Source organism: Strigops habroptila, chromosome 9 (genome assembly GCF_004027225.2).
Source record: "Strigops habroptila isolate Jane chromosome 9, bStrHab1.2.pri, whole genome shotgun sequence".
Classification (NCBI taxonomy): Eukaryota; Metazoa; Chordata; class Aves; order Psittaciformes; family Psittacidae; genus Strigops; species Strigops habroptila.
The window spans coordinates 41,349,470-41,372,383 of NC_044285.2; the positions used below are offsets into that span (position 1 = coordinate 41,349,470).

At 43.0% G+C, this 22,914-nt stretch overlaps 1 protein-coding gene across 8 annotated transcripts in view; it reads left to right on the forward strand.

Annotated features, from left to right (window-relative positions):
• The window catches only part of FGF13 (fibroblast growth factor 13), a 252,064-nt gene that overhangs the window by 226,814 nt on the left and 2,336 nt on the right, over nucleotides 1-22,914 (forward strand). For all 8 annotated transcript variants that reach the window (XR_003993173.1, XR_003993172.1, XM_030497629.1 and 5 more), the window contains one exon: nucleotides 22,362-22,560. Coding sequence is in view for 6 of the 8 variants with exons in the window: in XM_030497629.1 (XP_030353489.1) it covers nucleotides 22,362-22,560 (199 nt within the window). In the remaining 2 variants the exon portion in view is untranslated. The remainder of the gene's footprint in view (nucleotides 1-22,361; nucleotides 22,561-22,914) is intronic.

Consider the following 22,914-nt stretch of genomic DNA (forward strand, 5'->3'; position numbering starts at 1 on the left):
AGTGAAAGGAAATCTCTTCCTATAACAATCAGCTTCCCATCCCCACCTCATGCTCCTCCTGGGGTGGAAATGCTGGGAGCAGAGTCAGGGTTCATTCCACCCCAGAGCAGAGGGTGCAGAGGTAGATGGTAAAGCCAGGAAGCGGCACAGGGAGCAATCCCCACATGGGAGCTGCCTCTGGAAGGGTGCCAGGTTATTTGGGGGGGTCACTAAAATCAATCCTGGCATTACTAAGGCTGAAATGAGTCAGGCAAAGGGAGGAAGAGTTCTTCTCAGGTTCTCCTCAAGTGCAATTGCATGTTCAGTAGAAAGGTTGTGATATAAAGGGAAATTTTGTGCAGATTATGGGCAAAGATGTCTGGTTTTGAGTTCATCTCAGCTTTGGGGTCACAAAAAACACTGGTACTTTGCCTTCCCAGACATAAAATTAGAAGTGATCTTTTCTTCCCTACAAGAGGCCAAGCAGTAAAGCAGACAGAAACATGAGGTGTTACAGTTCACTGTTAGCCAGGAAGGAACAGCCGAGACTAATCAGCTTTCATTTAAAAGTATAGCATTCCCACTAAGCTCTTGTTGCTGCTGGGTTTATATTCTTATTCTTATTAATCGTTGCTAATATGGATAGTAGCTTTAGGAAGACACTTGGGGAACCAGGATCAGGGATCCTCTCGATGAGGTGCTCTATAAAGAGATCTATAAAACAGGGCTGTTCATAGAATCATGGAATGTTGGAAAAGACCTTTAACATCATCAAGTCCATTCGTGGAAGGGTTTGCAGCTCCCACACAGCTCAGGCTTTGTGTGCTGTGCCCCACCTGGGGATGGCACAGCAGGCAGAAAGCAGTGTGCTGAATAGGTGCGGCATATTGGATAGAGCGGAGCTTGGACAAGGTTGGTCAGTGCTTTTATGAAGGGTGCAGGACAAGATATTTGGCAAAATTATGTCTCCCAAAATATATATTTGCTAGTGTTTTCAATAGAAACGACTATCTTTGGTCATCTTCAGTAGATGGACTGGATTTCCTGGGAAATAATAATGCTGTGCTTTTGCTCATAGCGAGCACTATAGATAAAGGTGTGTTACTGCATAGCATTCATATGATTGAAAGATGATAGCTTGCTCTAAAAACAGCTAATTCATGAGTTAGTGGCCAGTGGAAGCTTATATAAAGACTGTGAAGATTCTAGAACACTTCTAGACACTGCCCTGCACACTGAAGTACTTCACATTATAAATTTAATGAAGATTATCTAGCTTATTTTAAAAGGAATTGATTAAATTACTGAGATAGATAGAAATATGTATTTTGTACAATTGCTTTATTGATTCAGCCCATTAGTGATGATGGCAAGGAATATGAACACTTAAAATCTGCATAAGCCATTGTCCCAGGTACTTCACATTTATAGCCCATGAACCGACCTCGCCATGTGTGCAAACACCTGAAAATCCAGAGTGGATCAAAAAGTCCTCATCTTTTGAGGAGCCGTATTCCCTTCTAATGGATATTCTTGCAATTCATTGTAAAGTCTTGCTTTTGATCAGCAGTAATAGCATTTTTCTAGCTTTCCCTCTTCTTATTCAAATCTAGAACAGGGTAGTAGTTAGCTGAGTTTGTAGCTAAGTTTGTGTAAGTGACCACTGGAAAAGACAAGGTAGATCTCATCTGTAACTCCTAGGAAAAGTAAAAGAAATCAAACCACAAATAGAGGTTCTTCAGTGTTGAAAGAGGAGACTTGGCAAAGCACTGTCATTTGTCTCCAGTATATCTTTCCCACGCTGAAGAAGAGATGAGAATCTTTCCTTTTATTTTTCAACCAATGCAGGAAAAATAGGTCATGCCATGTAGTATGGAACAGGCCATGGATTAAAAAAATCAGGGCATTTAATTTGTGTATTGCTTGTGGGGTTTATCACTCAACACCCACGTTACCTAATTATATACACCTCAACCCCGAACTTCAGAATAACTTGCTTATTACAACCTGTCACTGCTGTTAGAAAGCATGTCACTGCTACTCACATCTTGTTTCTGGGTTGCCTTGTCACCACCATTGCCACCTTAATACCCCGCTTTGATTTTTCTGGGTGAGTGGAAACAGGGGAGCTCAGCAGGTTTCTCCCAGTGGAAGAGACATCCCTTAGGTTGGGATCTCTCTGAATCACCTCTGCAGAGTCTTTAGCAAAACTAAATGGAGAGGACCCAAAGCATATGTTCCTGAGATCCAAATCTCTGCAAGCTTCCCAAATGCTCTGATCTTCCTTCTTTTGAGGGATTAATTACCTGTTAGCTCCCTTTTCAAAGGCAGGGTTTTTTACTGATGCTATGTTTCATCTTTTCCCCTTGTTCTTATGCATACTCTTTTCACACTTGTGACAGAAGAATATTGGGACGGAAAACTTTTATCTCTTCCAATATTGGATTTTGCTTCATGATGTTATTGCTGTGTCTGCAACAACACAATTTCCTCCTCCTCTGTATATACCTTTACTGCTGAGTTATTACCCAGGTAAATTTTCTCTCTTGTCATTCTGCCATTTGATACAAGGTGATTAATTTAATAACAGAGTTTATTTGTTAGAAACTTCCTAAAAGGGATAGGCAGAGGAGTCTCCCACATGCAGTGCAGTGTAGCTGTATCACAGGGGCTTTGTTTTAACTGCATTTCACTCCTTGGCGGTTGTGCTGAGGCTTGGATACAATTCCCCAACTTGGGATATATCACCCGAGATGGAATATATAGCAATGAAGGAGCTAACAAGTTATTCATTAAAGCTGAGCAAATGCAGGCATAAAAAAATGTGTATATTCACTTGATTTTAAAAAATAAAGTAGTTTTAGCTGTGTTCTCATCCCCTTTGGCATTTATTTTCCAGAACTCTGCATCCCATCAGATTATACTAGTATAAATGTTCTCAGAAAGCTCATTTTTAGCTCGTATACTGAATTATTTGTATGACCCCCAGGGATCAGTTCCTTGTAATTACACAAATAAAGTACTTGACTGACTTGTAGCTACATACTGTAACTGGTGCAGTGTGCAATTGTGGATGCACATTAACCATGGTTTACTGGTATATAGTAAGCACCAACAGATCCTCCCACTGATTTCCTTTCCAATACCACCATGGACTCATTTTGTAAAGGGATGGAGAAGCTTTGTGGTGCACAGTGCCTAACTAATTTTTAAAACCATGGTAGCACCTTGCAGCTGGCATAGTCCATTTTACTTTTGATGCCAACCAGGCGCTGGTGCCCATGTTTTGCCATTGCCAAGAGGTTAGTAGTGTGCTGCCAGCCTCTGCAGTTGGACAATGCAGGTAGAGGTCAGTAAGGTGTTGCTATAGAGAATTCTTGCTCCAGAAGGCAGTAATGAAGTTGCAGAAGAGTCAGTCTGAAGATGTTCCTGCATCCCTTGGCATGTGCCTTTTCTAAGGAGTCAAAGGACAATGCAGCTGCTTTAGTTGTAGCGATACAGAGGAAAGCATAAATGTAATGTACATGTAAATACACAGGGAGTCTCCTCTTTGCTGGAATGCTTTCCTACAGGCAGGACCCTCATTAGCAGCAACTCCTGTGCCTTTTAAGTTTGTAAAAGGCAGATGTGGCCATACTCCTTGTGTAAACTTGACACTGGGTGCTCTTCTGCTAGTCCTAGCTAAATCCTGCATGCATCTTTCAAGTATGAAATGATTTACAGAAAAAGACCAGACAGGTTTTAGCAGGAGATAATGAGACTACAAGGAGGGGGACTATTTTTAGAACATTTTATAGGTTTAAAAACGAATAAACCAAGAGATGCCAAACTTATCTTGGCCTCAGTGTGCAGGAGACCTCCATAGAGGCAGGAAAAGTCAGCACTAAAACCAGTAGTGGTGCAAGGAGTGTTTTGGGGTTTTAATCCTTGCTGGGAGGTAAATTCCTTATTAGCCTTGGGCAAAAAAATGTAAGAACTTGGATTCTTTCCTTTTTCTCCTTTGTAAAATCGCTCATGTGGGAATATCATCTGAGCACTGGGAGGTGCTGCTGGCAGACAAGTCCTGTTACCAAAAGCAAGGAGAGAACGCAGGGAGCCAAGCTTTGTGATAAACCAGGAAAAGCACCTTCCTAAATCACTGAACGCTTCCATGGGTTGACCAAGAGTGCTGAAGTTGCTACTGAAACTCAAGTGCACTTCAGCTTGAAGTCTTTTTTTCTCCTTAAGAAGCTTTTGAACATTCCATTGCTGCCTGTCTGTGAGAGCCCTCATTCCCTGCTGCCTCTGATGGATATTTGTCATCTTTATCATATTTGTTCTTTGATCTGGAGTTCCTTAGGGCAGGTAGGTCCTTCTTGCACGTCTGGGGTATCCCCCGCGCATCCAGAGTAAATGAACAACAATATTGTAAAGGTCTCTAGCAGTGAAAGGCTGATTTATTTATGTGCTGGGGAAGAAGTAGCCCATTAACAGATTACAAATTATGAAGATATAAAAAACCCCAACTCAATCCAAACGCCTTTCTTTTAGCAGTGAGAATTAAAAGTGGGGAGCAGAGTTTAGACCTTTTGTGCTTTGCATCTCTGTCTGTGTGCCTGCGTTGTAAAAGTAGGTTATTAGTAAATCACTGAACCATGTACAATTGAATTTTAGAGGTACCATATTAAAACCCTGATGATGAATCACCCTATCCATCATTTGGTGGTTAGGTTCTAAGCTTTTTTGGTATAATTCACATGTATTATTGAAAAGTATAGAAATCCTTTTTCTGTCTGCAGAAGTAATTCAGCCCTTTTGTGTTCTGGGCAGGTATCACAACTGTCTGCAGTTACTGGGAGCAGGAAAGGTGAATCTCTTAGAAGATGATTCTTTCCTAAGCACACTTCGACTATGTAAATGTGATTACACTCAGGTATTATTTAGCAGTCTTCATTTTCACAATGGAGTGCCAACATGAGTTACTTCTAACAGTTGCAACCACTGCTGGCTTACAAAATAGGAGATTGGATATAGTGCCTTGCTAATTTTGGTATGTTGAGCTCCCTAAAGTGTGTCCCTGAGAAATGAGGCTGTCACAAAGAAGACTCATACCAGGCCATGACGGGAAGTGTCAAGCTTGAATTAGTCAATTGTGGTGTCCTGACCCCAAATTGTGCTGGCTGATTTGAAAGGTCAGTTGAGGTTGTGTCCTCACCAGAAGATGACATCTAGACCACCATGTGGCACAGCTCTTATGTCTTCTTCAATAATTATAAGGTTTTGGTGACAACAATACATGAAAGATGGGCTCTGCTGCAAAGACAGCATCTTGTTTTCTGTATAATTACCTCTGTCTAGACAGGTCCTTGCGATCTGGATGTTGGGCAGGCAGCTGGTTGCTTTAAGCTAGACTTTGATAATTCATTTTAGAGGGAGTTTGGCAAGCTTGCTTTTAAAAGTGATTTGCAGGCTGGCAGTTCTTGTCTTCTCCCCTCATGAGAGACGATTGTGCTCCTTCATGGGATGAGGTATGTCAGGAGCAAAGGCCACCTTGGTACCAGGCAGTGCTGCTGCCCACCACAGTGACCCACCCAGAGTACAGGCAGGCAGGGTAGTGTCTCTGGCTGCTATCTGTGATGGTTTCTATGCCCCAAAAAGAGGAGCAAAAGAACCAGGAACATGGCAAGAAGAGGTGGCAGGACAGCCTCGTCCCTCTGGGGGTAAACACCAGGACTGGAGCCGTGGGGACAACCTGGAGGGAAGGTGATTTCTACCTGAGGGATTTCTGCCTTTAGGGCTAGAAAAGCTCCTGCTATGTTTGGGAAACAAGATTCCATACACCCTTGTTTGTTCGAAGAGCAAGAGGCTTCATTACCACATTCCTTGCTTGCAGAAATAGGCTCTGGGGTGCAATAGTTAGGCTGGCCAAGCACCAGCCTGCTCATAGCTACCAGGTAAAGCTTCACATAGATCTCTAAGGCATTTTGCAAAAGCTGGTGGCATTCTGCTCATGTAAAGTATTATTTAACAGATGGGAATTCGTGCCAGTGCTGTCTGAAATCTTTTCAAGTCTAAGCCTAATTAAATTTCCACAGGAAGCCCATTGTCAATCAACCATCTCTGGTTTGTTCAGACCTCCAGTGCTTTGGTTCGTTTGAGACAGTCGTGTGAAAGACCAGCGGCAGCCCAGGTAGCAACACTTATTAGTAACTTGGCTGCACTTCCCATTACCAGATACTATTTTCAGCTACTCTGTACTTTGTCAGAACTCAAGATTTAAAATCTGTGTGTTTTCCATTTCAGGCTGAAGTTTGCGGGGAAGTTTCAGCTCTAGCACTGCAATTATCTCCAAGAATTAGACTCAGAAAACACTTCTTTTTGTCCACTTATATTCAGTCAAAGCCTAGAGATGGAACCTTCTTACATCTCCATAATACCTGAGACAAGAAATCTTCATTTGCTGGGAGTTCAGGATGTATTTTGACCCTTGCTGTAGGGAGAAAACAAAAAGGCAAAAAAGAAAAGCCAGTGTTTGACTTTGGCATGAGCTTCCGTAAATCTTTGCAGATATCCAATAAAAACATATTAGGGTTTGGCAGATAAGTTTTTGCCCCAACTGAGTTTGCCTTGAGCTGAGCGGGATGTATTTTTATTTTATTTTATTTATTTTATTTTTATTTAATTTAATTTTTCCCTGGGACACTTTGGGAAAAGAGAAGAGAGGGCAATGGCAGCACTGGGGCTGGAATGAGAGCAGCAGTGGGGAGTGGAAGGTGGAGAGATGATGGTGGGACAGAACGTTTTCATCTACACATCTACACCCTCTGACCAAATAAATCTTTGCTGCTCTTTATTAGTTTGCATCATCCCTGGCCACTGCCTCTTCCTCTCCCAGCATACCCAGCAGTGCTGATGAATAACAGAGAGGGTTTCACCCTGAACTGCGAGGCTGGAGGCAATGTATAACCTGTGCTGCTGACTCTAGGGGAGGATGCTTTCTTCTGCAGTTCATTACATAGCACAGAAATACCAGATCCCTTAGAGGAATCCTTCCTGCATCCCTGTTGCAAACACTCTCCCAGCATCTAGATGCAGTTGGGAAGGTTGGCAGGATGGGTAACAGCTCTCTTCTCTGGCACAGGGCTTGTTATCCTCCTCCTGTGTGCCTGAGGGTCCTTCCCTAGGTTCAATCAGAGCAGCTCTACAACCAGCCCACAGAAGAGGACCCGGTGTATGGTGAGGTTGAAGGGAGGGTTGCAGCAGTGTGTTTTACCTCTGTTCACAGTGTGACTATTTTGGCTGTCTAGTTAAGCTCTCAGAGAATGCAGATTTATCAGCAGCAGCTGTAGGAGCTTGATGGTGGAAGAACAAAGTAGGAATTTATAATGCACATATAATTGTAAAGAGAAGGGTTTTTTTAGGGCGAGATCAGCGGTAGTGCGGAGTAATAATCATCTTAAAGGGAGACTCTCTAGAATTAGTTGTTATTTTGTTTGAGTCCTTTGAAATCGTTTCCATACTATATAATTATCTTAAAATTTAAGTGCTTCCTGCAGTGATAATGTGTGCATTTGTGCATTCTTATGTAAATGCTTTAGCAGTTCCCAGTGTAGCATTGGAAATGTCATTCAAAACCAGGTAATGGCTTTGCAGAATCTAGGGGAAGAAATTAATCTTCTTCTTCCACATCACTTTACAGTTGGTATTCTGTGCTCGTGTGTTTTCAGCTCTGACAGAAGCTGCCTTTCAACAACAAACATCCAGTGGTGGGATGCACTGGAGCAAAGAGCTGAATTTCATCAATCTGAGCTTAAAAAGGCAAGAGAACAGCAGCCAAACTGTTGTATGCTACAGAAAGGAAAGAATTACTCTCTATACTCAATTAATCTTCAATCAGACATTCTAGGCAAAGCCTAGGAATAATTATAAAGCATTCCACAGTAAGGCAAGTCGAGGAATCCCTGATAAGATGATAGATTTGGTATGGTGTTGCTGAATTGAATGAACACAAGTAGCTGGTCCCTCTGAGCGCTCACAGACGTGGCAAAGGGCTGAGGCTGGGATCAAGTGGTGCCACTCTTGCAGGTTTCCTGCAAGACCCAGACACCAGTCACACCCAGATGCCAGCCCCAGCCTTGTACATTGCTGCCAGTTGAGCAAAACACACCCCTGGCTGCTCAGGAGGCACAAACTAAGCCCCCAGTCCCAGAGAAAACTCAGTTCCCCACTGAGCTGCAGATGCTACTGTACTTATGGCTGATTTTACAAATGCAAACACAATGCCTACAGCAATATTTGATGTTCAGGCTGGCTCCCCTGAAGGTGCTGTGTAGGAACAAGAAGGAATATTGACAGGTGCTCTGGGAAGGTACATTTGCTTGTTCAGACAGTGGATTATTTTGCAAGAGGAGAAAAGGAATGAGCCTACATCTTCCTCACAAGGAGTGATACAAGGGGCTTGGTTACCCTGTAAAGCTGGTAATGGTAGAGGTTGTATTTGAACCAAAGAAACAAGGCAAGAGTTCTGCATTGTGCAAAAGTACAATGATTAAAATATGAGGTTTAAAAGGCACTGCTTTTCACTAAAAAGCTAGGGCTGGTAGTTCAGCCACTTACTTTCTATGAGTTTCAAAGGAGGACTTTGGTCTACCTTTGCTGAGCTGTTTGGAAAATTGACATAAATTCTTACATATCATTCACCTTTAATAATTTAGAGCTCAGTCCTGGAGCACCAACTGGGGCAAAGTCACGATTTGTTTCAACAGGAGCTTTGCCAAAATAAGGCCGTAAGGTCTGGGGGCTGTTCCAGTGAAGAGGAAAGAAATCCCTGTAAATATTGCAGAGCAAAAACTGTATCTTTGATGTACCTAAGGTAATTTCTTTCTGTTTCAGGAGGCAGACTCCTGATGCCAAGGCTGATCTGGGGCAGCCTTTGCCATGGGCAATGCAAGCCTTGCTCTGCCAGCGGCTGTCTCTGGGCCCTATGGTGGCACAGGGCATGGAACTGCCGCCCTGAGACCTCACACCTCTTCTTGCCGTGCTCAGAAAGAACCAGAGGCTTTGGCAGAGTTGGGTCTGTGACGCAGGAGTCAAACACAGCACATCCGTACTCCTTTATCCTCTCTTGGTGGTAATTTATCTTGACTATGCTTGTTGAGGACAGGAAAATCCCAGGCTGACCCAGATCCTAACTTTGGTGTTTCTTTTAAGTGCCTGAAGGAAGCTGAGATGAATCAAAGCTTGGACTTGCACACGCAGGGCCAGATTTGGACTCAGATCCTCAGGGATATTTAGATAGATGAATCCCATTTATTTCGTTGGTACTCTTACTTTATTTCAGTGGTAGAATTTAACAGGGATTTAGTTACCCCGTTTAGTCTCCACAGGCTTAGCCTCAAAACCCTCAAAGCTCAAATATGTCCACAGAACCTTGCTTGCCTGCAGGAGAACTGCATTTCTGAACTTACCAGCCCATATCACTTGTGCAGACTTCAGTAGACAAGTGATAGGATTCATCAGCATTTCCTGTGTCCTTCGTCTGCTGTGCAGCCTTTTTTGCTGCTTGTGAGGGTAGCCCTGCACAGTGAAATGGAAGATCAAACAGTGGGTAAATTGAAAGGAGATCACTTTTCAGATGGACAAGCTCACCTTTATACTTTCAATTGCAGGGTGCTCTCTGCCTGACTGGCTGCAGCAGCTATTGTTTGCTGGCTTGGAAACAGATAACCAGGTTTTAGACGCAGAACTCATCCAAGGCAGTTTAGATCCTTAAGAAAAAGTACAACAGTAGGTTTCAAACTAAGCCTTGGTCTTACCTTCACATTCCTCCTTGCAGTACAACACACGGCATCTGTTAATCTAGTGCCAGAAGTTCTTTATTTTAACCATGCTTAAGAGGACTTTCTGTAGCAGAGATAAAAAGGTTGGTTTGAAAATCAAAGTGTTCACACCATTCAACTTTCTGTATGATTCAGAGACAAGGATTTGTTTGCAGTAGAACCCTTCTAAATCCTTTCAGGGAGCTCTGTGTCAGTTCAATAGGTAACACTATCAGATAGATTGAGATTGTGTTTCTTCACCTAAAATTCTCAGGAAGAGACTTGCTGGTGCAGATTCATAAGACAGGGAGTGGTTTTAACTACGTTTGAGTTTAGTGTTTTGCTACCTTTTTCTCCATGAGATAACTCAGAATGGCAACAGCTCTCCTGTCAAAGTATTATAATACAGAGATCTGCAGTGATTTTGGCTCATGGAGCAACTGTTCCACACTGTTCCCAGAAATCTGCGATTGCAGCCCGGGCTATCTGAGGTTAGGGTTCTAAATTGCACCTCCCAGAGACATTTGGGTGTCTTCCAAGTTTAAATTAGCTTTGAAAGTGTTTTACCAGGGACCTGCTTCTCCTCCGCTGCTTAGACCATAGCAGCGTGGTGTCTCCCAAAAGTCTGGCTCCAGAGTAATGTTACACAGCCCCAGGGCAGCAAGGAGTCATGAAACAGCCAAATGACAGACCCTCACAAAGTCCATATCACTGTGTGCAAAGGAAAACAGAGCTTTATAAGCTTATCTCTGCGCTCAGGCTGTCTCTAGGAAGGACAGGGTTTCCTATTAGACTATGTGTTTGCTTTAGAGAAAGCTTCCATAAATCACTGAAGAAGAGAGCATGTGTTCTTAACTTCATTAGGGCAGTTAGAGGACTGTTAAGAGGACATACAATAATCGCCCCAGTCTCTAGATGTTAATGGCATAGCCATGAAGTGAGGTATTAGAAAAGGTCATTTCTTTCTGCATTATGTGGCTTGCTGGGGGCCTCTATTTAGAAGTAACAACTATAAACTCCGAAGAAATTGTATTTTGGAGGCAGCTTCATAGGCCTGTCTGATGTTTCAGTGAGGTTCCCCCGTGGTTTTGCCTGGTTTTGTTGCTGAGGGCTGATGAGATGGAGGTGGCTGTTTGCTGCCCTGCTCGTCTGGCTGAGCTGTTCCTAGGGACATTGAGGCTCTGCTGGAGCATGCCCTGCAGTTCAGTACTGACTGTAACATGAAGTCTCCCATTTCCCAAGCTACACGGTGCCAACTTGCTTGTTAGAGCAATGCAGTGATTTAAATGCTAGCGCATGACTTTCCTGAATTCCCTGTGCTCCCGTTACCTGTGCCTGTGTCGGGAGAGGTTGGGCTCTGCTCTGCTGCACAGTTTTCATGTGCGAGGTGCTGGAAAACTTCCCTAACCTTGAATTTACATTAATTTCACCATCAAAGTGTTGCTTATAAGAAATACATATGTTACATCTACAGAGAGAAATTTAGCCTGTTCTCTGCACAACTGCCCCTTCTTAGGTGAGGTCTTTACCTGCTGAAATGAACATTTTCTGCCACTCAGCATCACCTCTCAAATAGTCTTTGAGTCATTCTTACATCTGATCTCCCTTGTATAATCCTTTATTATCTTGTTATTAAAAGATTTTTGCCATCTGAAATCTCTCAAATCCCACAATTAGCCTGCCATCTAATACAAACATCCCTCTGAGATCCTCTTAACTGCATATGTTCAATAGCACAATTTAGGGAGCCATGAGGGTGGAGGAATTCCAAAGAGCATCGCTGCTCTGTATCAAGAAGCAGGGTTTGGCTGCAAGTAATGCCTTGGCACTGTCAAACTACCAAGGTTTCAAAAACATCCATCCATGGCATTCATGAATAAATAGATTGCAGTAAATCAAGCTCATCTGAAAAGGTCTCATTACCATTTGGCCATGCAGAGGTGCTGGTTTGGTCATGGTGGAGCTAACTAGCTCCTTGAACCAGTGGCATTCCTACTAATGTTTAGCTCAGTCTTTCTTAGTTACACTTTGTAGTAAGCAAGAAAGCTGGATTTAAAGTGATAAATCCCAACTAGCCTTGATTTCTCAAAGCAAGATGGATACATTTCTTTGCAGACTACCTGAACATTAGAAAGCTAACCAAAACGTAGTAAACCCGTGGGTAGTCTTTCCCTTGGTCATCATACATTTTGGATCAGATCCTGAAAGAGTTGCTGCTTTTTCATTTAGTGTAATGACCTGCTTAGCTTTCCCAATGCCGACATTATCCATGTTAAAAATAAAGCTTGTAGTGTAGTGCTTTGCAGAATAAAAACCTAATTATAGGCCTGCTTGGTAATAATATTATTTTTAGTATATAATGCCACTCCAAAGGCTATACTGCATTTATGCTTACACATGAATATACATAAAGTACTATACAGAGCTTTACAGCCGGTTCCCAAAACATGTTTGGTAGTTTTGGTGGAGGTGAGGCACCTTTATGGCAGCAATTCCAGCCCAGGCAGTGCAGGGGATGGTCTGGGAAGGGAACAGCAGCCCTGCTAACTGCACCCGAGGAATAACAGCAGACAGGACAAGTTCATTTGCCAAGAACTCAAGCATAAAAGGATGGTATTGAACACCAAAGTATCGGCTAATCCATAGCGCCATAAATATGCATCCACATTAATAAAAGATACAGGCCAAATGGCAAAGCTGTCCTTCCGTGTGGAATTGACTCTAAGCTGACAGCGAAGCAAGGACCTGTTTGATGTAACGTGGCATTATTTCCTCTCCAGCAGCTCATGCTGTTATTTATCTTCCACTTGCAGCTTCTCGCAGTCAGTGAGCAGAGGCAATTTCTAGCGTGCAGAAAAAGAGCTCGGGTTTTTTTCTGCAGCATTCCTTCTGGGGTGGACCATTATCTTCTCCAGGGTCAGTAAGGTGGCTGGTAGTGGTTTGGGGAGGTCTGAGCTGAGCTGAGACTGTGCTTGGGCGAGCTACCTTCCACCTTTGGGTGGAATAGCTCTGCCTCCGTGATCTTACCATCAGAAACACAGGATCTCACCAGAGCAGCAAAGGACAAGGAGATCACTTCCACATCGATTTACCCATCCTAACTCACAGCAGTTGTACAGACAGGCTTTCAGCCAGGTTGCAAGTTACCACAGAAACAGCATTCCCTGTTACCACCTATTCCCATGGGAAGGACTGTAGCACTTGTTCTGACTGTTGTTCATTCAGCTGCTCTTCCCCCATAAAAGAGAATCCTTCGCGTGCTTTCCTTTTTTCCATAGAGTTTTAGGAGCATCTGCTGCTAAAAGGGTCGTGTCCCTGCTTGTAATTAAAGAGGCAGATTTAGAGCTTGCTGCAAACACTGATTAGATTATTGTTTTCCAGCACTTTAAGATAAATCTGCATGAATTCATGGGTGACAGACAGTCTCAAGGAGATCTCTTCCATCTCCTTACCCCAGGGCTGATGTTCTCTATCTAGTATAAAGCAGTAAATCCCACACTCTACCAATTAGCCTTGCTACTGTTGCAGAGCCTGTTTACGGAGCTCCCCAGTGCCAAACGAGCATTTGGTGATACAAAGCTCCAGCACCACTTCTCATCCTTTCTGCTGAGGCCAGAGCTTCCCCTGCAGGGGCTGTTGCTGCCTGCTGAACCCACCCCACCTCCTGCAGCCCTTCACAGCCCGCTCCAAGGCAGCATTTTGGGATGGTACGGCCAAGGCACTCCATGTGGTAGCAGAAAGGTTGTGCTGCTCTTCTTGCCCCTCACTCCCAGGGGTGGTTTAACAGATGCTGGCCAAGTCACCTTGTTCCAGGAGCAAATTAACCCACGACTGCAGCCCCAGCAGCAGCAGTGTGGGTGTCCCTTGGTGGCAGCGATCATGTAGACGAATACAAGAGTAATTGTGTAAAAGGGCTACTGGGACAGGAATGTGTTTTCTTTCTCAGCTGCTCTTGCCAGCTTGCAGACATACCCTCGCCACAGCCAGGCTGTGACAAAGTGATGTCTCTTCATGCCACACTTGTCTGCCTGATGGAGCGATGTCTCCTCTGCGCGTTCTTGCTGTAGTTTGTTGCTGCTCAGTGGAAGATGCCAGGCTCTGCGTGGCTTCTCTGTCCCCGTGTCTCACTGAGGCAGTGGCATACAAAGCCAAAGGGAGAGCTGGCAGGCAATTAGCAGCTCAGAGGGACAAACCACAAGTAATTAATTCAGACCAAGGCAGTGGTGATGTCTCCTAAGGCTCCGGCTCCTCTGAGTCCTTCAGCATCTCATGTCACCGGCCATGCTCAGTGAATGGCAATGGGCTCAGGGCTTGGCCAGTAAAACAAGTGCGATGCAGGGCTGGCTGTAACTGAAAGCAGAACATAGTTCCCATACTTTAAAAGGAGTTTTTCAGATTAGATATTTTTCTTTAAAGTAAAGTAATGCATGACACACTTAAGCTGAGGACATTCTGCACAACAGCTATGTCAGAGAGATTTGACAATACCGGGATTTGATGTCAATTATAACTGCTAGAAATCTGATTGCAATGGCTGGCAGGTTATCTGTGTAATAATGGGTATGTTATAAAACAGGTTGCTTAGCATCTTTGGGGATCTCTGCTGTACTTCTGGGGAAGAAAGTTGTCCTATCTGTCTTTTGCTTCCTTCTCCCTTCCTTTAGTATTTAAGCTTGGGTACACTGACAGATCAGGGGGTCAGAAATACCATCAAATTGGACCATATTTATCAGAGACACAACTTAAAAGATAGAGAACTTTTGTATAAATGCACAATAGTGAGGCTGAGCAGCAAAGACTTTTGCTTGATCACAAGTCAAATGACTGAAAATATCCTACCTCTGTTACACAACCCAATGGTACAGCTGCTTTTTAAAGCTTGTGTTTCAGTTCTGGAAATGACAGAGGAAAACAGAAAGGATTCAGTGAAGGGTAATGGAAGTGATTAGAGATACAGAGAACCTTTCACATGAGGAGAGATTTAAAAAGATTAGGCCCGCTTAGTTAAGACAAGAGATGAATAAGCAGAGAGATGATAGAGAGATGTGGGGTAATGAATGGCACAGAAGAGACACACTGGGTACTTTTATGTGCTGTTTTCCAAAATGAAAAGCTGAGAGAAAAAAGCTGACTAAAAATAAGACAAGAAATTTGCTTATGATAAAAAAACTAAGGACACATTTTAAATGTTTTCTGCAGCGCTGGCTTCACCTTTGGAAGCCACTGTTGCAGGGAGCAGAGATAATGGAGACATTAAAGGCCAGGCTGGATGTGGTTCCAGGCAACCTGATCTATTGGAAGGTGCCCCTGCTCATTGCAGGAGTATTGGACTGGATGAGCTTTGAAGGTCCTTTCCAACCCAAACCATTCTGTGATTCTATGAATGAGCTTAGGAAAATTATGCAAAGGATTGGCTGCTCTGAGGAAAATCATGAGCCTACTGAGAGGAAAAGGGAGTTCCTCTTGTAGCTTTGAATGGGATCCACCAATCGGCATGATCCCAAAGGTGGAACTGCCTTGGTGGGCTCTGGTATTCATACACTATGCACAGCTACCTATGCACCTATAGATTGTCACCCACTTCAGCTGCCTTCAGGCATGTCAGGTGATTTGATTTCTCATCCAGGTTGAACATCTCTCAACAGCACATGTTCCCAACATCCCTGTTTTCTGTAATGTTTATCAGGTCACATATTGAGGCAGCTCTCGCTTTTCAGTGGAGCTGCTCAGTGGGTGCTCTTGGTGCTTTGCTCAGCCAGGAAGGCTTAGTTCCTCTCCTTGGCTTAGTTATATGGCAGGGAGGACCATGAGAAGCTGTGGCAGATCCAGCAAGTTGACCACCCAAAGATCATCAGTGGCACATACCTAGAGAAGAATACGTGATCAGAGCGTGGAAATACAGGGAAAACATACAGGATGCTTCCAACTCCCATTTTTCAGCTTGGGTTACTGTGATGGTTTTGATTGGGGTAGAGTTGATTTTCCATGTGGGTAGCTAGTATGGGGCTGTGGTTTGGATTTGTGCTGAGGGCAGTGTTGATAGCTCAGGGATGTTTTGGTTGTTGTTGAGCAGTGATTCTGCAGAGCCGGGGCCTTTTCTGTTTCTTGTCTCACCCCACCAGCCGGTGGGCTGGGGGTAAATGGGTGGTTGGGGAGGAGATAGCCAGGGCGATATTCCACACCATATGACACCATATAAAACATGGGGAAGAAGAGGGAAGGGGGGACAGAGCCCTGCTTTCCTGGAGATGGCTGGGCGCCTGCCTACCCATGGGAGGTGATGGGTGGGTTCCTTGTTTTGCTTTGCTTGCACACACAGCTTTCGCTGTGCTTATTAAGCTGTCACAGTCTCAACCCATCAGTTTTCTCACTTTTGTTCCTCTGATTCTCTCCCCCATCCCACTGTGGAGGTGGGGATTGAGCAAGCTGAGTGGGCCTCGGTTGCCTGATGGGTAGAACCACAACCATTAACTTAGCCAGTGGCCATAGTGGTGTTAACCAGTCCTTGATCAAACCTGGGAGTGCAGTCCAGGAATCATAGGGCTCTATCATGCACTACAACATTTGGCTAGACACTGAGAAAGTTATTCTCATCTTTTATTTTTTAAACCCTAAACTAGTAGAGAAGATCTTTCTCCAAAGAGGCTTAATTACAGATTGACATATAGGCTTTCCTTTACAGATTTTGAAGCAGTAATATGACTTCTGTATATGTGAAACAGTAAAAACTAAATATCATTAAAAACCAGCTTCTAGGTAATAGTAGGATTGTATCATATGTGTTGATCTTTGTCAGCCTGGTTTAGAGCCCTCAGACAACCTGACAGGCTCTTACTGCTTAATGAACTTTCCTAAGTCTCACAAAGCAGGCAATCTTTAAAGACTAGTTTCTTCCTTTTATCTCATTAAAATTTCACTGATTTTGAACTAGGACTGGCAAGTCTGGTGCCCTAAAGCCACAGAAATTAATAAAGGGTAGGTGCAAGCATTAGAAGGTATTAAAATATTAATAGAGGACTTGATCATTCAGGTAGTTGCAGAGGTTTCCCTGTGCCATGCTTCCAGGATCGTCAGAGGTGCACATGCAGAAGCACGGATGCATTTTGGGGCAAGGTGGGCCTTCTGTCTTTCTTATTCATACCAAGTAAATTACATCTCATAACTTTGTGGGATGGATTAGGAAAGGGACCAGTGTTGGACGTCTGTGAGGTGTTCTCCTGGGCATCTTGCAGAACTTTTAAACCCCATTACAGGCTTTCTCTAGCAGGTTTAATTTCTTCTGCAGTATTCAGGAGAGTGTCTTCTTTCTGTATGTATTCTGTGTTATTTCTCTTGCCCCAGTTAAGGAGTGCTTGGGTTAATCAACACAGTCGTAGAAGTGAAGCATCACCAAAAGGGAACAATAATATGATCACGCATAGTTCCTATCTCAATTAAATTGAGCATTGTTTACAGTCACTGAGTCTTCCCTGGGGTCATTGGGCAACACATCCATTCCATGGGCAGAGCATGCTGAGAGGTGACTCACCAAGCTTGAAACAGGTAGTTACTGAGGTGCCTAAAATCCACTTAAAAATCTGGGCAAAGATGACTTGGGCAAGTTTTCACAACTGAGTCACTGGTAAGGCTGGAAAACCAGTAATGAACACAACTTAAACCTTGGAGTCTCTGTATTTGTAATTAACATGGCTTCTGCTTCAGTTCACCGTGTGCATTTTCCCCCTAGTTTGTGTATTTGCTTTGCTGCGCACAGGAACAATGTCAAGGGAATAATTACAGGATCTTTTCAAAGCTTTTCTCATAGATTCGGAGAATACCTAGTGACAACCTGAAATCTTACTCTGGAGATGCTGGATATCCAGCTGCTTCCTTCGGCTCCATTTTACCCTTTCTGAAAGCTTTGTCCTAAGTAAATTTACACACCACTGACAGTTTGTGTTTCACTTGAGCAATTCCTGATTATTACACTATCCCAGGCAATTCCATGCTATGGAGTTGTTTGGGAACACCTTCCAGGAAAACTGCCTTCCTCTCACTCCTGGCATTAAGCAGGTTTCCTGTTGAAAGAATTTAGTGTATCTTTTCTGTATCATTTTTTATTAATGTTTCTTATTTCCATGGTCACACGGCTGGTACACATGCCTTCAGATTGAAGTGAACTAAAGGGGAATTACAGCCTTCCACAAATCCCTGTTCAGCAGTAGGTTTTTGTTCTAGCAGCAGTTAGTTCAACTTTACAACATCTCCTGAGGGCTTTGGGCTACCTACAATGTCTTTGTGAGAACTCATCTGGAATTCACATAACCAAAACTAAAAAGTCCTCACTGTGCTGGTATAGCATCCATCTTCAAAAGCCCACAAGCTTTTTGATGAGCATGTGACTTGCAACTGTTGTATACAGTCACAATTACATGGTCAAACAGTCTTCCTAATTATAGTCCTACAAGACCTGTACATAGAATCATGGAATCGTAGAATCCCAGACTGATTTGGGTTGGAAGGGACCTTAAAGCTTACCCAGTTTCAATCCCCTGCCACAGGCAGGGACACCTTCCACTAGAGCAGGTTGCTCCAAGCTCCTGTGTCCAACCTGGCCTTGAACACTGCCAGGGATGGGGCAGCCACAGCTTCTCTGGGCACCCTGTGCCAGCGCCTCAGCACCCTCTTTCAGTTTAGAGTCAAGATGTCGTATGGGACAGTGTCAAATATATTCATATGTTATAACTTGCTTCCACTGATATCACTAGGATTCCTCAAAATATGTAAATTTAAGCAAAATGGACAATATTTGTGGGATTGGAACCTATATTTGTGGGAACTGTAATAGATCTGATCCAAAATAAATTGCTTCCACATAACAAGTTTCCATCGCTGTAGCAAACAGCTTTTGGTGGCTTCATGTAACACCAGTTTCTTCAGAGAGTCTGCTCAGACTGGTGATGTAAAAGCTGTTATTTCTGATAACATTAAAGTTGAAGAATTCACATCTTGTGCTGTTGATATCACTGCACGTTACAGGGTGATGATCCAGAGGATACACCCTGGAACTTCACATGCTAAGATGGAGAAAATTGATCTCTGCTAATAAAAAACGGCAGGCTCAGTGGTGCAGAAAATCACTACTCTGGAGTCTTAAAGAGGCTCCTTCAAAAATTCATGATTATGGAATGGAATCCTGGGCTACATTATAGTCCGGAAAGAAATCAGGATATGGAGAGGAAAAAATCCAATTTTCATTAAGTGGAGAAAATAAAGAATAAATCCTATATGCAGACATAGTCATTGATCCCATGGAACGCAATTATATGCTCAATATATAAGAACATTTCCCAAGTTTCTCAAGTACCCAATACTTTACCTGAATACTTTTCAAAGTTACTTTTTCTTGTTGTTTCTTCATTCCCCTAGCACTAAAACCATCTGAATAAAGTTTCTGATTGTTCCCATCCACTGCTATAGGGTAACTGCAGGACATTCAGCCTATGCTGACACATAAACACTTAACAACCTCAGTATTGACCTAATGACTTAAACTCACTACTCTGCAAAGTATGTGGTGATGTCCCCTGCACGCAATTAGAGCAGGAAGAATTCCAGCTTCTCTTCCCAGTACTGTGCCTTTCAGCCTTTGCATACCTGTAACGCAGGATTTGTATGGAAGAGACTAGATTAATTTAGATGATAGATATAATCCAGTCATACTAGAATACAATCACTCTTAAGTGTATGCACAAGGCCTTTTTGCCATTGTATCATACACCAAATTATTCTTTTCAAATTGTTTTTCACACATTTAATGCAGCTGCAGATATTCCATGAAGGAATATTTCAGCACTTCAGCTGATCAGCTCAAAACATGACAGTTCTTGTTCCTTACTTAAGCATGGCTGAGTCACGACTACAGTGAACCCAGCACTTTGTTTGACTTTTATTTATTCATCCATTCATTCATCCATTCATTGTCAGGGTGAATGTGTGAGGGGCTTGGGTGAGTGCGATTTACTGTTGTGTAGGTGCCATCATCCCTGACTTCTGTGATTGAAATACTATCTCACATAAACACCTATTTTTCATCTTCTTTGTGTGACTTCTCAGAACTCATTCATATTAGTTTCATTGCAAAGACGGACAAAGAGGACACCTGAAGGACAGGAAAATATGGCCTTAGAATTCAACAATTATTCATATTTATAAATTTTCAATAGGATTGACTAGATGAGCTGGAAAAGATCAGTTTTAATTGGGGTTACTCAGCCCTCTCCCAACTCTAACTTGTCTTTCCTCAGGACATTAGTAAAGAATTTGCCAGCAAAGATACATAGATGATAACATAATGGCCAACTTGCGCTTGCTGCTCTGCACTGCATTTTGAACTGATGTGCTGATACAAGTCCTGCCTGTACCCGGTTGGGTTGGCACATGGATTTGCCAAGTTCAGAAAAGTACATTTCAGTTGTAATGCCCCCAAATCAGGAGCATATTTGCTAGTATTCCTCATTCAGAGTTTCCCTCTGCAGTTCTCCTCCCCAACTCTTTTATGTACGAAAGACACACATTGGATTAAACTAAAGGCAGGGGGTTGAAACTAGATGAGCTTTAAGGTACCTTCCAATCCAAACCATTCTATGATAGCTTAATCACAGGATGCTTCAGGGAGAGGGATTGCTGGCTATGATGCTCACAGGGCATGGCTGTCGGGTTGATGTCTGGCTGTACATGGTCTCAACTGCAAACTCGCTTAGCAGTACAGCACTTCCACCACGGCTTCTTACCATAAGCCTCATAGCCAAGGGACAAAATCAGGGGTGAAGGAGTCTTCTAACGTCTGTCTGTCTTTCTGTCTCCCCACTGTCTCTGTCCCTGTTTCAAGAGACTCAATGGCTCCTGCTGCTCATTCTGAGGTTAACTTGCATTCTAAAAGAGAGCCAGAGTAAATATTGTGGGTCTGTTGGCAATCTGACCCTCTGCCGCTGTGCAAAGCAAGCCTTTTGTACCCAAACCAGCTGCAAATTACTGTACTTAAACCATAATCTTCCAGTGGGAGCACTGTAGTTTTCCATTTTGCTGCTAATTGAATGCTGCACTTGGAATAGTCTTTGTTAGAATGGCTAGCGCTGGGCAGGGAACAGAGATGGAAGGCTTTTATTTAGAACTCATGCAAAAATGCAGTGCCTGTCCCTGTTTGACAGCAATTGAAACCAATTGTCAATTAAGTAAATAACAGCCAATTAGCTTGAAGAAATAAAGAAGAGAATTGTTTACTTCACATTCTGTGTTGAAGCAAATACCACTCAGATGATGGGAGGTTTTTGCTTTCTCCCTATCAGAAGACAAAATGGCAAAAGATGTGCAGAAGAGGCACAGTTGTGGGTTTGGGTTTTTTTTTTTTTAATACCATCTATTTCTCACACAAAGATATTTGAGAAACTAGGTAAGAACGTCTTAAACTCCTGAGACATTTGATTTTCTTTGATTTCTTCAATTCGAAATGACAACCATTATGCAAGCACAATTTTTCCTCCTTTCTTTCCTACTGCTGTAGAATACTTCAAGCACAAGGAAAGACCAGCCAGCAGCTGGCTCCTGTGCAGTGCAATGGCAGGCAGGATTGTGATATTAACATTGGCATCATCAGACCTTCCTCTTTCATGTTCTATGGACTTTTAGGGGTCTATAGGCGAGCTGTTGTCAGAACTTATAATGTTAAAAACCCTGAAGCACCCAGAGGCCTTAGGAAGAAGCTGAGTGGTGCTTTCAGGACTGTTGTTTTGGTCTTACATCCCTCCCAAAACCCATGTTTCATTTCTGTATCCTTTTTTGAACCTGGGCAATAGTACCAAAAGGTATTGATTCATTGCACAGGGAAAGCCAGCCACACCACTGACAGGAAGAAAAAGGCTCTTCCCTGGTTTATTGCTCTTTATTTTAACTATTATCTCAATAGCATCTCCCCAAAAGAAGCAGTGCAATTCAACATGAAGACTTAAGCTTGCTGCTATAGATAGAGCAACAGCAGAGGTCTGCAGTGGGTCTCTGACAGCTGAGATTTCAGTGGATGATATGCTGGACAGAGAAAGAACATAGATTAGACCAAAGAGGCAGCTGCTATAAGCTAACTTCCTATTGCTGGGTTAGTAAGAGATGACCATTTACTCATGGCACCTTGGATTTCAATTTTTATTGCACTTTCCTTAGAAGCAGTTAAGGCCAGCAGGTAATGCACAAAGGCATTACAGAGTGGCCTCACTTCTCTCCCATGGGGCTGGACCACAGCTGGTCTTTTGGGGTTGACAGCAGGGCTGTGTCTGCCTAACATCTATTAGTTGCATCAGTCAATAGTTCTTCACTTAGTCTTTCGACTCGTTGTTCAAAAAGACTTTGAGCTGCTCACAGCACCATTTCACAGGTTTCAAATTGTGTTACTCTTTTGTTAATACTTCTAGGCCCATGTTCCATAATTGGATAGTGGAAGATGAGAGGTATGTCTTTTAACTGTTGGGAAAGCAATGAATATTGGATGCTTTTTCATTAACTAACAAACATGAGATCCAGCACTTCACATATTGATCTGTTACTTTTTTACAGGAACATTTTACACCTGAATGCAAGTTCAAAGAATCAGTATTTGAAAACTACTATGTGACGTACTCTTCAATGATCTACAGACAGCAACAGTCTGGCCGGGGTTGGTATTTGGGTCTTAATAAAGAAGGAGAAATCATGAAAGGAAACCACGTGAAGAAAAATAAACCTGCAGCACACTTTCTTCCAAAACCATTAAAAGGTAATTGCTTGGGTTTGCCCTATCTATATAAACTGATGTTATCTTGTGTCAGAGATGTTTAATTGCAGTGCAGACACATTTCAAGGGTTCAGGTACGTACACATATAATGTTCTGTAACACGCCATGAATCTAACCAGAGCCTCTTTTTTTGTTGTTTCTCTGTGTTTCTCTTAGCTAACCAAATACACATAGTAGTTTCTTTGTATCTGAAGTCCACACTGTCTCCATCATAGGATAATGAAGGATCTGCCCCCAAATGTCCCAAACATCTGCCTACAGGCCACTAGTGACTTGCTGTATAGCTTGTCAATCTGTGCTTTATGTTACAGGATGTTTGTTTGTCTGTGTTTGCT